This window comes from Epinephelus fuscoguttatus, linkage group LG23 (assembly GCF_011397635.1).
Source record: "Epinephelus fuscoguttatus linkage group LG23, E.fuscoguttatus.final_Chr_v1".
NCBI lineage: Eukaryota > Metazoa > Chordata > Actinopteri > Perciformes > Serranidae > Epinephelus > Epinephelus fuscoguttatus.
The window spans coordinates 31,501,881-31,515,435 of NC_064774.1; the positions used below are offsets into that span (position 1 = coordinate 31,501,881).

A 13,555-nucleotide genomic window follows, 5' to 3' on the forward strand; every position below is an offset into this window, starting at 1 on the left:
TCAAAACCACCTTTAGGGAATAATTTCAAATTTGGCAGAAATGTCCTCTTGGACTTCAGAAAGAACTGATTAGAATTTGGTATTTGAAGGTCAAATGTCAGGGTCACTGTGACCTCACAAAACATGCTTCTGGCAATTTCTCAATACGTCATAACCTAATTATGACAGTATTTCACACACTGTTCAGATACTGAATTAGTGACTCTAACCTACGTTAGAGTCACTAAACTGTGCTGATTATATGGATCTTCTCTACTGCCAGGGGGAAGATGTGTGTGAAGCATCCATGTATCACAGACATGGATGTAAACTGTATCTGCAGCTTCAGTGGTTTGTAGTGGCATTCAAATGTGAGGCAATAAGTAAGCAAGTTTTCCTATTTACAACAACTATATGCACTATTTTTACTACCATTTCAGATAACAAAATGCCTAAAACTCTGTACATCATTATGGGAAAACATGACAGTTGCCAAGGAAATAAATCATCATGTAGAGCCTACATCCTATTTTGTATCTAGTTTTTCTCCAACTGTCTTCTAAAACCACATAACAACAAATGTTTAGCATGACTAATTTCAACTCCTGCCACCTAAAAAGAGGCAAAGATATAGTTTGATGTTACTAATTTTAAGTTATATAACATAGGCACACAGCATTACGTATCCTGAAACCTGTTTTTGTTATACTATGCTGAAGTAGAGTTCACGGAATGAAGGTATCTGAATGAATCTGACTGATCTGCAACAATTAAATCCATGCCATAATAATCTGAGCTGCTCTAATTTCTAAATCAAGGATCCCCAACAAAGCCAAGTAAATGTGGTCTTGAATATTAGGCCAAGATGTATTTTGTGAATAGCATAGTAGGATAAACAGCATGGGTATATGTTATTATCAAACTGACACAAAGTTAGAAGGTATTTTAAAACCCAAAAGATTCAGATTCTTTTGAGAAAACATTCAGGGCTAAAGCCCCGGAAGCCACTCCATGCTCAGAGTGAAGAATTATGACCACCTTTGCAGTTCCCATCAGGTTTGAGGACACTGTTAGCCTTTTTCGGCTTATTGCTTTTGTTTCATGACCTGCAATCTCCATTCTCATTAACCTAATTTTCAGCAGTGACAAACAGCAGTTTTCCAAACAGCTCTAATAAACTCACTGTCTACCTGTCCAGCACCAAACAGTAGACAAAGATAGTGATGAGCTGGTGAATAAAGTGGAAAGTGAATATTGGGCTTGCACTGATCAGGTGGAAAGAAACACAACTCTTAATCAGTGCTAATATTGCTCTGTGTCTGCTGGATCTGTTAACTGGCAATAATGCTACATATTTCATGTATCAAATGTGTTATTCCTCTGCCATCAAATGGTCTTTATGCAGTTACAAGCACTGACTCACTTGATAGTTCTGAGACTATATGTACTGTACTGTCTTATGTAATTTATCTCAGAGTAATTCCCCATTGTCATTATGTGTGTTGCAGGGCTTTTCACCCAGTCCCAGTTTAGTGACATCCAGTCAGTCTCTGTTGGACTGGTGTCAGGAAGTCACACAGGGTCATAAGGGAGTGAAGATCACAAACTTCAGCACCTCCTGGAGGAATGGCCTTGCCTTTTGTGCCATCTTACATCACTTTCATCCAGAAAAGATGTAAGAAACAGTTGAAAATAGTTGGTCCATAGAAAAAAACATGTTTTTTTTTTAAAAATTCCTCTTAATGCATACACTGGGTTATGTGTTTATTATGTCTGCTATTTTCTTTGTGTAGTAATTATGAAATGCTGGACCCGTATGACATCAAACACAACAACAAAAAGGTAATTGGCCATCTATTGATTTAAATTAGCATAGCTGTAATTTATGATATTTTCCTGTGTTGGTTGATAATTCCTAATCTGCTCCATCCATCCATCCATCCATCCATCTATTTCTCTATAAATTGCAGGCCTTTGATTGCTTCGATGAACTTGGCATTTCCAGGCTGATGGAACCGTCAGACATGGTCATGCTAGCAGTGCCTGACCGCCTCATTGTCATGACCTACCTCAACCAGATTCGCACACATTTCACAGGCCAGGAGCTCAGTGTGCTTCACATAGACAGGAATAGCAGCGAGTCCAGCTATGCTGTAGCAGGGGAGCGGGAGAATGAGGAGGACCCAGAAGCAACTGTTCGCTACTGTGCCCAGAGGCTCCAGGAGGAGGGCATAAGTCTGGAGACCAATGGGACTACAGGCACAGCAGAGCCAGAGAGTAAAACCAGGGATGTTGTCCCACCTCCCAGAACCAAACGGCTGCAGGTTGCTGGGGCAGGTGGGGCTCAGTTACCAGTGGCACCCCCAAGAACTCATTTCCTGTCCAAGACTGGTTTCTCTCATGTCAAAGACGCTGATCTGGTGAAGAAGCGTAGGTCACAGCGGAGGAGTGGGTCAGTGGAAGAAGCAGACATATCGGTGGTATGATATGTTATTGCCTTATTCATTTATCCCTTTTAAATCTTATAATTACATTTTTGTCTTTAACGTATTAGTGATCCACGAGGAACTTTTTTTCCCAGCAGGTTGTTGCAGGTCAAGAAGAGAGTGTAATTACCCGGAGGAAGTCAGAAACTGGTGAGTCCTCCTCAAAAACAGATATCTATCTGATATGATAGGGAGGCACTGACAGTGAAAGTCTGGGCCAATATCAATAGCCCCTTTTACACTGCCAGATTTTCCACAAATGTTGGGCCGTTTTGCTGAATTGATACGACACAACAGAAAAACATCTGCCTCTGCCTTTATTGAATGTTATCTTATTTGCCGATAGGCAGATGGCAGTCAATTAGACAAATATCAGCTGATACTGATGTTCAGCCAATAAATGGGTGCATCCTATCATATGCCTGTTTTCATATACCTTCATTATACTTAAATTAAAAGCCTAGTCTCTTTTACTAACCCAGTGTGGCTACACATTCTACAAATAAAGGCCTGTCTCAATTAGATGCCTGGTCTGGTTGCCAAGCTGTTCATTTTTTTATAGAAGTTCTTCGGATGTATAAAACCGGGTTGTAACCCTGTGAGTTACTCATATTCCTTTAGTCCATCAGGGTCCTCAGATCAAAAGAATCAAAAGGGTTTTTAATGAAAAATGAATCCAAGTTGTGAGTATTGTTTTAACAGGATAAAATGGTGTTGTGTCAATATGCTGGATGCCATCATCCTCGTGTTTTAAACAGTAATATTCATAATAGTTTAAATGAACAACTTGATTGTATTTCCTGATCTTTGCAACAGTCTGGGGTGAAAGGAATTAAAAGCCTAAAGGCCTATTGATTTCAGTGATTTAAGCAAATAATAGCCGGGGCTACTAATTGAAGTTTTACAGGTTTACAGTATTAATACATCCTCCTTTTTAAACTTGACCTTTTGTTAACTATATTTGGAAATTGAAAGTTGTTCAGCTTTGCGTCATTCATCCAAGTGGTATAATTCATTTGTGTTGTGTCTCACAGAGGGAACAGAGGCTGTGTCTGAGGAGGGAAGACCAGAGGGCCAGGTCAGTTATAATTTGTTTCACTGTAGGATTATATATCTAGACCTGTGTCAAACTGTCTGTAGGTAACTGTGTGTGTGTGTGTATTAATGTATTTAGGACCCCAACCAATATGTGCTGAGTCAGATGGAAGCCCTGGAAGCAGAACAAAATCATATTGATAACAGAGCAGGTGTGGTGGAGAGAAAACTCAGACAATTACTGGGAACAGGTAAGACAATCAATAGATAATCAATTCATGGCTACAGATGGATGCACTATAAATAAAAGGCACAGCAGAGGGGTTATACAGCACATGTATGTATAGTAATATGATTTTCCTCTGCAGGTAGTGACAAGGTGGAGGAGGAGAGGTTGATTCAGGAATGGTTTACACTGGTCAACAAGAAGAATGCTTTAATCAGGAGGCAGGACCACCTGCAGCTACTGTAAGACATCCACAATACACATCGTCAGAAATATGCTCTATAAACTATAGTATTTACAATACAGTATTCACAATTGATAAAACTTTCCAACCACAAGGTCCATCAGGAGTTTTTGATCATTACATGTTTTCCTCAGCAGAGGGAGTAGTACAGTTGCCATTGAATTGTCAGTTTTCCACACTTCTACAATTCAGCTACAAGGAGCAACTCATCCATGTTGGTTCAAATGCAACTTAAATTACTCAGAAAAATTGGAAATGTGATCACATATTGTACTGTTTCTGTTGTGTTTGACAGGCTGGAGGAACAAGACTTGGAAAGAAAATTTGAGCTGTTGAACAAAGAGCTGAGGGACATGATGGCAATTGAAGGTATGACTTTGCTGCAAAACATATTGTGCTTCAACACACCACAACACAACACACTGATGCTAAAACTGTGGTTGAATGCTTATGTTGTAACCTTGTGCTCATGACCTTATGTCATATTGCATGGAATTAAAACAGAAATTCTCAAGCTTCTCATGTAAGCGTGCCAAGGAAGTGCCTTTAAATTTGTGTGTGTCTGCAGCTCCAGGGGTTATTTTTACAGAATTAAGAGGAACTTGTGGGTGATTGAAGCCTCAGAGCTTTCTTCTAAAAATGTTTGTCAGGAGATAAAATGCCTTTTAGCTTAGATCTATAAAAAATAGCAAATAACATGATTTCAAGCTGACCATGGCCAAAGTTTACAAAGGAGCGACTTCTATTTTGCAGTTAAAGTGGTAAGTGTACAATGGTACAAAGTGTACAAAGCACCTCACCTCGTACAAAGATAAGGATTTTCAAATTGTGGTGGTGCAAGAGATAGAGGGGGGCGTTCCACTTGTCATGACACGAAAATACAACTACCAGTGTCCTGCTGACCCAAAACAGTGTCTGGCAGTCTGTTTGAGGCAAGTTGTTTTACAGCCAAAGCTAGTGTAAACTAATTCATCAGTCCCTCCAGGGTTTCTGGGCATTTTTTTGTCTCTGTGCTGGCAATAGCCGTGGCTGGAGGCATTTTGTTTTTGGGTTGTCCATGCATCAGTCCCATCCTTGTGAACACGATATCTCAAGAACGCCTTGAGGAGATTTCTTTAAATTTGGCAGAAACATTCACTTGTGCTCGAGGATGAATTGGTCAGATTTTGGTGGTCAAGGGTCAAAGAATGGTTGCCATGACCTTGCATCCATCTCATTCTCATGAACAAGATATCTCAAGAACGCCTTGAGGGAATTTCTTCAAATAAGGCACAAACGTTCACTTGGACTCAGTCATAAACTGATAGGATTTCGGTCAAAGGTGACTGTGACCTTGCATCTGTCTGATTCTCGTAAATGCAATATCATTAAAACAGATTTATTTTTTTTTAATTTATCATGTAGAAAATTTTAATTTTGTGTAAGGTAAGAACAGAAGGAGTTGATCTGGTATGTGCTGCTTTTGTCAAGGTTGAAAGTAGTGATAAAGTTTGACGTCTTGGTTCGCCTGTCACAACAGCTGTTATGACAAGACTGTAGTGGCTGTCACTACAGACTACAGACATTTTGTTTTATAGTCCTCAGCCTCAAGTAGAGGTGCAACATGATATATTTGAAAACAACAACAACAACAACAAAAAATGTTGCTTTTTTGCTGCATAATATTCATGTTCTGTGTGAAGGTACTCATGACAAAAACAGCTCAGAAATATATATAGACATGCAAATTTGTGAATGGACAGGTGTCTTGCTTAAATACCAAATTAACTGAGGATGTGTGGGCTGCAGGGTCCTAACTTTCATTTTCCATTTTTTACTTTCTGAATTCTCATCCTTCTCACATCTGATCCTTTCATTTGTTTGTTGTCTTTGTGATGCAGAGGGTCAGAAGACTCAGGCCCATAAACACAGAGAGCAGCTGCTACTTCAGGAGCTGGTGTCATTGGTCAACCAGAGAGATGAACTGGTCCACAATATAGACGCCAAGGAGAGAGGGTGAGACACGCTTACTGTGCTGTTTCTTGTACTGGCTCTAAAACTGCAGGTGGAGAAGTGACATTGGTGGTACATCAGTCTACATGGGCACACATACTGTACATACATGACAAACATATTGCAGCAGCACTGTGGCTGAACGCATCCATTGTAGTCTATGCAGCTCCATTAGACATGTGTGGGATGGATGACTGAAACACATGTGTAGACAGCCTGTGACTGTCCTCTCTCCTTGTCTTCAGAGCTCTGGAGGAGGACGAGCGTCTGGAGCGAGGCCTGGAGCAGCGGAGGAGGAAGTATGCTAAACAGCAGAAAGAGAAGTGTGTGATGCAGTGATCCCATCAACCTCCAGAGACAAAGTGTTGGGTCACCAAATCTGAAAGAGGATAGCTGAAAATCAAAACGAATAATAGGACAATCATGTGTGGTCACATTGATTGGTGTGGTTTGAAGTCAGCAGAAAGAGGACATTTAGACACAGCTGACCTAAGGAGGGTACTTCTGAACCAATGTGAGGTGGATATATTTCCAGTGGAGACTCAGATGCCCCAAACCAGAGAGAGGCTCTGAGAAATGCCTGCAATGTTTAAGCTCTGAATCAGCTTTCACTTTGGTTTGCTTTCCCTTTTGACTGTCTTAAAATGTGGCACCACACTCCATTTAATGACCACACATCAAGATAATTGAAGTGGGCAGTGGTGTAATTTCCAGAAAATTATTGCATCGTCCATGTAGCAAACTCTACAGGATGTTCAACCCAATGAGCAGAAGAGGCATCAGTGCCTCAGAGAGCTGCTTCTACCTTTGGACTGTTTGCTTTGCAGTTTCTCTGCTGTGTTTTTAGTGATCACTCTGTTGTTACAGAGTGATTGGGAATGTAACATGAGTTTGATTGAAAGCGTGTGTGAGACTGGAAATGTCTGGTATAGATATGGGCTGCCAAAAACAGGAGAGTAGGTTTGATCAGTGTTTGTTCGTTAAGGCCAACAGCTTTACTACAAGGATTCAGTGTTTGTATGACTGTCACATGTATCATTGAAACCCTGAGAAATACAAGTCTTCCAAGTGGTGTGTAGAAAATCTATAAACACATCTGCATATGAATGTAGAATCTGGAGGCAACAGAACAAGATTTTGTATGGGAGGCATTCTGATTTCCTTTTGTATATTGCATTTCAAGTTGCTAATTGGACTGTTAACAATTACCGGGTGAGATAAGGAAGTCTTGACCCACAGATCCATTACTCTGATACATGCTGGCTACACCAGAATCCCCTAGTATTGGCAGTTGCCCCCAAAGTCCAAATCGTCATCAGACAGATAGCTGATTGGTTCCAAGATTGCTCCAAATTGAAAATTAAAATACACTTTGCCATTGCCTTCTAAAAACATCCGTAGGATTGTTTTAAAATCTGTTGCCTCTATCAGCAGGAAGTCATCTTTTTGTCAGTACTTTTCATAACCGTCACATGATGAAAACAAATTAATTTGGGTTTAAGGGGAACCCTGATATTTTTCTACCTAGACCCTATTTTCCGTCATCTTTGGGTCTAAGCGACTTGTGGAAACAACTGTTTTTTGACAGTGGTCCAGTATTGAGAGAGAGTGCTGCAGCAGGCAGCGGCGAAACAGGCTGCAATGTTACCACTTGGGGCATATTTGCACTATTTACATCTACTAAAAGTGTTTGTTTTTACCACAGACAAGTTCAGATTGTTATGAATGTCCGACGACATTATGGAAAGGACCCTCCAAAGAACTGAAATGTTTTTGCTGTACCTTTTCTCTTGTTCCCATCTGTTTTGTATCCAGGTCTCGCCACGTCTTGTCTGAAATGTTGCAGACTTTTTCACATTTTTGAAATCAGTTAGATATTCAGCCATGACACTGACAATCTTTTAGATTAGAGTAAGATATGCTCTCTGTGCTCAGGCAAACTATTACTATACAGCCCTCCTCTCTCCAACTTTCACTTGTGTTTCTGTTTTCTTCCTGCAACGAGTCACCTTGCGCCGTTTCTTCCTGCAAGAAGTTACCTCACACTATTTTCTTCCTGCAACAAATCATTTCGTGTGAGATTTTAGAACAAATCTTCTCGTTATTGAGACTTGGACACAAAACAGACCGGTACAAGCAAAATGAACGCAAAACGTTTTCTCTGTAGGGTTCTTTCTGTAATGTTGTCAGACACTCGTTGTAAAAGTCTGAATCTGTCAGTTGCAGAATCAAGCACATTTAATGGACATAAATTGACCAGGTGCACCTTCCACGAGGGGTTACATTACAGCCTGTTTTCGCCACTGCCAGTTGCAGTGCTCTCTTTGAATAATGGACCAATTCCAAAACTAGTTTTTCCCACAAGTCATTTATATGCAAAACATGGGAAAATATGTGGTCCAGGCTGAAATATACTGGAGTTCCCCTTAAGGTCTTGGAAAAATGTGCGGTCATGGTTAAAGTGTTGGGCACATACGACAAATAATAGTCTTGTCCTAAAGACACTGAACTCTTTTTGAGTATTCAGTTAGTCACCACAGTTGCCTTACTGAAGGATGTGCTACATCATAAATGGCTGTAAATAACAAAGTTCATTTCCCTAAGTTTTAATGCAGTTTTTCATTTTCATGTTTGTTGTTACAGTAGCTATTTGGAAATGAGAAATCTAATGCAGTCTGATTGTGATGTTTGAGATGTTGCGATGTTTACATCATATTATGAGATGGGATAAATGTGCAAATGGAATGCAAGGACAAGGAAAGCAGCCATGGAACAGATCAGAGCCCTTTAACTAAATTATTAGGTTCATTTAAAGTTTTACTATTTATTCAAGACATATCAACTGGCAGAGCAGCCACAGATTCAGTATGTCTGCCATATTGGTATGTGTTTTAACCAAAGCCTGTAGCCCTCATTATTGTAACATTTAACTTCCATCTGTGTAGAGAATGTTCCTACAGTACAGCAGCATCAAGCCTCTCTGTAATCCAACACAGAGACTGCATTCATATTCGTGACAGTGACATCAGAAGATGTCTTTGAGACTTGTACATGTAGGATGTTTTTTCTTGTGTTTTGTTTTTGCACTGGAAAGTTCTGTTTTTACTCCAGCACAAGGATGTTGTGTAACAGTGACATTTCTGGGCCTGAGGTTTTATTTTGTGTTTAAAGGTTTGCAGTTCTCATGTTGCCATAATTGCTGGTGGTAGCAGCTTTGACCGCCACTGTGTGAATTAGCTACAACCTGTTAAGAGAATGGCTGTTTTATTTGTGGTTTTTATGTTACATTTGCACTATTTGTAAAGTTTGGAAAATACAAAAGAGTTGAATGCCTTTACAGTCTTGTGCAGTTTTATTTAATAGTATTGTATTAAAAAAATTAAATCTATTGCATGGACCATGGGGGTTTTGGAGGCAGATGTTGGCTTATTTGAACCTAGATGGCTGCTGTTTTTGTGGGTCATTTATACTAGCAATACAGCAAAAACATTTATTATAAGCTGTTGCATGTGAGGAATCAAATCTATTGCAAGAGAAAAGAGGGAAAACAAATTATTTGTAAACTAATAAATCCAAATGAATACAAATATTAGTTATTCTTACTTAAAGAGGCAACAGATAGGATTCGTTTTTTTTTTTTTAGCTTGGCGCCACCTAGCGTCAGTGGTGTTGCATTGCACTGTCGCAACGACCAAATTGACCGTGGGGATCAGAGATAATCAATAAAATGATTCTATTAGACTCTCTAAATTAAATAAAATGAAGGCTATAAAGCCACCAGTATACCTCTGTGTATATGTAGAATGAGAAGGTGTGTGGACACTCTACTAAATAAATGAGTAAAGAGACCAAGCAACAATTATCAGATTTATCTGAAGAAAAAGCAAATAGTAATGCAAATAATTCTAGCAGAATGCACAGTACCAGTACAAACAACTCACAGTAAATGATACCAATATGTACAGTATAAGTACAAACAACAGTAGACATAGTGGAATTATACCAATATGCACATGTAGACAGTCCCCATTCTAGAATAAACGCTACCGTATGGAGATGATGCGGCCGGTTGGAGCTCAAATTGAATGGGAAACAAAGTCCAGTGTTCACTTAGCTGGGCGTATTTTAGCTGGGTGATGTCTGTCGACAGCTAGTCTCGCCACCAGACAATCAGAGATCTCCACCTTTAGTTAAGCAAAGCGTCTAAAGACTGACTTGTGAGTCTAGTCGACAGCTGCTTCCATGAGAAGAGAACAGAAGGAAGGGTGGGGAGGGCTGCCGTAGAATGCAACAAGGATGTCAGCTGACCAACACTCGCTACCCGGTCCCTGGTTGCGGCGATTTGCGATGCTGGCCAGCTAGGAGTTAACTAGCAGCCAGTACAGTACAGTCCTCTCTGGTCTAGCTAACATTTAGCCATGTTACTTACTGATCCATTAGAGAGAAAGCTAGCTGGACATCGGTTTTGAAGCCTCTTTGGTCTTGGAGCTCCCTCCATCTCTTTAACGCCTGACTGAGGTTTACTCTTGTTTTTCCTCTTCTTTTATCACTCTCCTTTTTGTGCATCCTCACCTCCTCAGACAGAGAAGCTTGTTTTCTTTTGGGAGGCTGTTTTTCACTTATCTCCAAACTTTGTCCATCTGCCATTGTGTTCGTGACTCAACTATCTCATGCAACTCCTCATAAGGACCCGCTCCAGTCCCTGATTGGCTGACCGACCAGTTTCGCAATACATGACGCGTTTCCTGCTGTAAAGCAGATTTGTTCTGCGAAAATTCAGCACCGGTGGCAGAAGCTTATTGCAAAGCCACTACGTAACCTATGTAAACGCTGATAGTCTGATTTTACTGTGGCCACTACCCTGTGCAACCCACATTATTTTCATCATGATATATTTAGGAAAAGATGCTGTCTGTTGCCTCTTTAAGTTAATGGAAATTATGGGGTTAGGGTTAGGGTTAACCACTATTGAAATTGGCTTCATCATACCTTGCAGGATTTACAGACAAAGCATCTGTCTTTTGCTGGACACATTTTCCCCACAAATACAACATGCTAATGTTATTAGCACAAGCCTATGGCATTTTACATTGTATAAATTAGCCTAGCAACTAGTGGAAATTTCCTCTAATCATATGAAGCCAGGATAAATCCCACACAACACTTAAAATATCATTTATTGTTTCTTATCTGTGAAAAAAAGTAAATAAAAGCTTAATTTCCACTGAGGGAAATGGTTTTTAGCTCACAAAAATAGACAGGATGTCTGCATTGCCGCGATGTGTAGTTACAGTACATTTCTGGGGAGGTGCACGTCAGGCTACAGCGTACGGTATGGTGTAGAAGTATATCCCACTTTATGTATGTTAGTGGAGTCAGTTTAAATTAAACTTTATTGCACTCATTATTTATGTATTGTGTTTATCTTTTATGGCCAAAAGTTTAAAAGAAAGGGGTGGCACCTTTTTCTTTAACAGATTGTTTTAAATGGGCAAATAATATTGTCTCATATCAATCGCAGACCTCTGAATTGCATCATATCAAAATCATATTGCGGCAGACTTTGTCACATCAGCAAATATTGTATCATTGACCAAAAAATCGATATGTTATCATATCGTGATGAAACTGGTGATTTACACCCGTTGTCTAATAATCTTTTGGAAAGACTGTGACAAAAATTCACTCTATTGGAGATAAAGATGTGAAGACCTTTCTCATTTTCAGCTCTGGTGTCTCCATTAACTGTTGTGGAAAATTATCTGGCCCTGCTAAATCTTCTACTTTTCTCATGGGTACTTACTCAATTTGTCTCTAAGTTTTGTCTGACTAAGCTGTTCTGTTTTTTTTTCAGAGAAAACAACTTCCTGCTAATGCTGCTGGAAAAGGTTAATGAAAGCACTGATAGTCAGCCGCATAGTAACCTGTGGCTGTAAAAACAAAACAATAAGTTTAAACAGGCTAAAAAGTTCCATAGAGTTAACAATCAGTGTCAGTGTTCAAGAAATTCATAAAAGCAGCTTGGAAGTTGTGCAAACTTGATGAAATCAGACATGGGTAGTGCTGTTTTTGTAATGAAAAAAAAACCAAACTTTCTCTTTCTATTATATGATATCATGATGAACTTGACAGGCAACATTAGGACTGTTTAAAAAATCTGTGGGTTACAGTGTGAAGGTGACACAGCTGACAAACATAATCAACACAAGAAAACGAGAACAAACTTCTTTCAGCGCCCAGCAAGTTGAACTTCCCTTTACACTGGCAACAAACACTCAATATTGAGACAAAAATAAACATTGCAGATGAAGACGGAGATATGACACATTATCACAACACCATTTTTGTTTAACAAAGTTCTTATGAAATAACATTAAATTTTATATTACAATTAAATACATTTAATTCATATTGAAGTCATTTTTCATCGTGTACTCTCTTGTGTACTTTACTGAAGGTTTTACAGTGTCAGTCTTTTTAGTTGAATCATTGGTGAATAATATTCTTTAAAAATAGATGAGAAAAGCAAAAATTCCTATACGTCAACATTTCCAAGGAGAGAAATAATAGAAAGAAGAAGTGAGAAAGTCTTGCCCAATACTGAACGGAAAAGACTTTTGGGCAGGAAGAAAAATCAAAGAAAATACAGAAGAAGACTTACTGCAGTCGATCACTTTGAATTGGTTGCACTAAAATGAAACAGGATTAAATCACATTTTATCATAATGTCTTATGGCATTAACATGTTAAACCTGGTTTTGACCTTGGCCAGATTAATTTTAGACCCATTTTTGACTTTAGTCCTTTCTCAGCTGGGTTTAATGTCAGCCCTGTTGTGGACATTGACACTTTTAATTCTTCATAATGGCTATCAGTGGGATATAATATTCAAACAGTGGCTGCATCTGGCAGACAGTGCTCCCCTTCTGTCTGTCAGCTAGTCTCTGACTGTGTCTGTCAAATAACAAGAGGCTAAAAAGCTCTGTAGAGCTGAGAGGTGAAAATTGGTGATGATTCTCTGTGGATTCATCACTATGAGCCATGCCTTTTGTTCACTCATCTTCATATGACCCATTGTTGATATCAAAATTTAATTAGAACAACTTCAAAGTTTTTGATATATTTTCCACTAGAGGAAGCTTTAGTAAGTCAAGAGAATGAGAATTTTCAATAAAAGAAATAACTAGTAAAGAGTTTATTAACCCCACGACTGAACAACACTTTAAGTCACTTGGTATGCATACATGCATAGGTTATGTTTGTCTGCATATGCATAGATTATGAGAGAATGGGGCCCCTGGGCACAGACGAGTAAAAGGCCCTGACCCCCAGCAGGGCAGGTCCACTGATTTGCAGCCAGCAGCACAATAATCCAATTCACCTGACCCTCAACAGGATTTACAACGCACGATTAACACCAACAGCCAAACTCTTCTCATCCGGGCGTCGAATATGGCAGCTCAGTCAATGGCTTTGGTGTCTGATTCCAACACACAAATATGTGTCCCATATGAAACCAAAAGACAGCGTTTTTTTTTAGACTATGTTACGTAGTTAACATCATGTGACATAGCTTAGGCCTACTTGGAAGTT

General features: G+C 39.4%; 1 protein-coding gene across 9 annotated transcripts in view; it reads left to right on the forward strand.

The window, feature by feature from the left end:
- ehbp1l1a (EH domain binding protein 1-like 1a) overlaps positions 1-9,299 on the forward strand; it is a 62,293-nt gene extending 52,994 nt beyond the window's left edge. For 8 of the 9 annotated variants that reach the window (XM_049569577.1, XM_049569579.1, XM_049569583.1 and 5 more), the window contains 10 exons: positions 1,488-1,654; positions 1,773-1,821; positions 1,950-2,459; positions 2,561-2,615; positions 3,500-3,543; positions 3,640-3,751; positions 3,869-3,968; positions 4,266-4,339; positions 5,851-5,965; positions 6,208-9,299. In XM_049569577.1, the coding sequence (XP_049425534.1) occupies positions 1,488-1,654; positions 1,773-1,821; positions 1,950-2,459; positions 2,561-2,615; positions 3,500-3,543; positions 3,640-3,751; positions 3,869-3,968; positions 4,266-4,339; positions 5,851-5,965; positions 6,208-6,301 (1,320 nt within the window). In that variant the 3' untranslated portion in view covers positions 6,302-9,299. The remainder of the gene's footprint in view (positions 1-1,487; positions 1,655-1,772; positions 1,822-1,949; positions 2,460-2,560; positions 2,616-3,499; positions 3,544-3,639; positions 3,752-3,868; positions 3,969-4,265; positions 4,340-5,850; positions 5,966-6,207) is intronic. The other variant, XM_049569578.1, reaches the window with a different exon arrangement.
- The last annotated feature ends 4,256 nt before the right edge of the window (positions 9,300-13,555 follow it).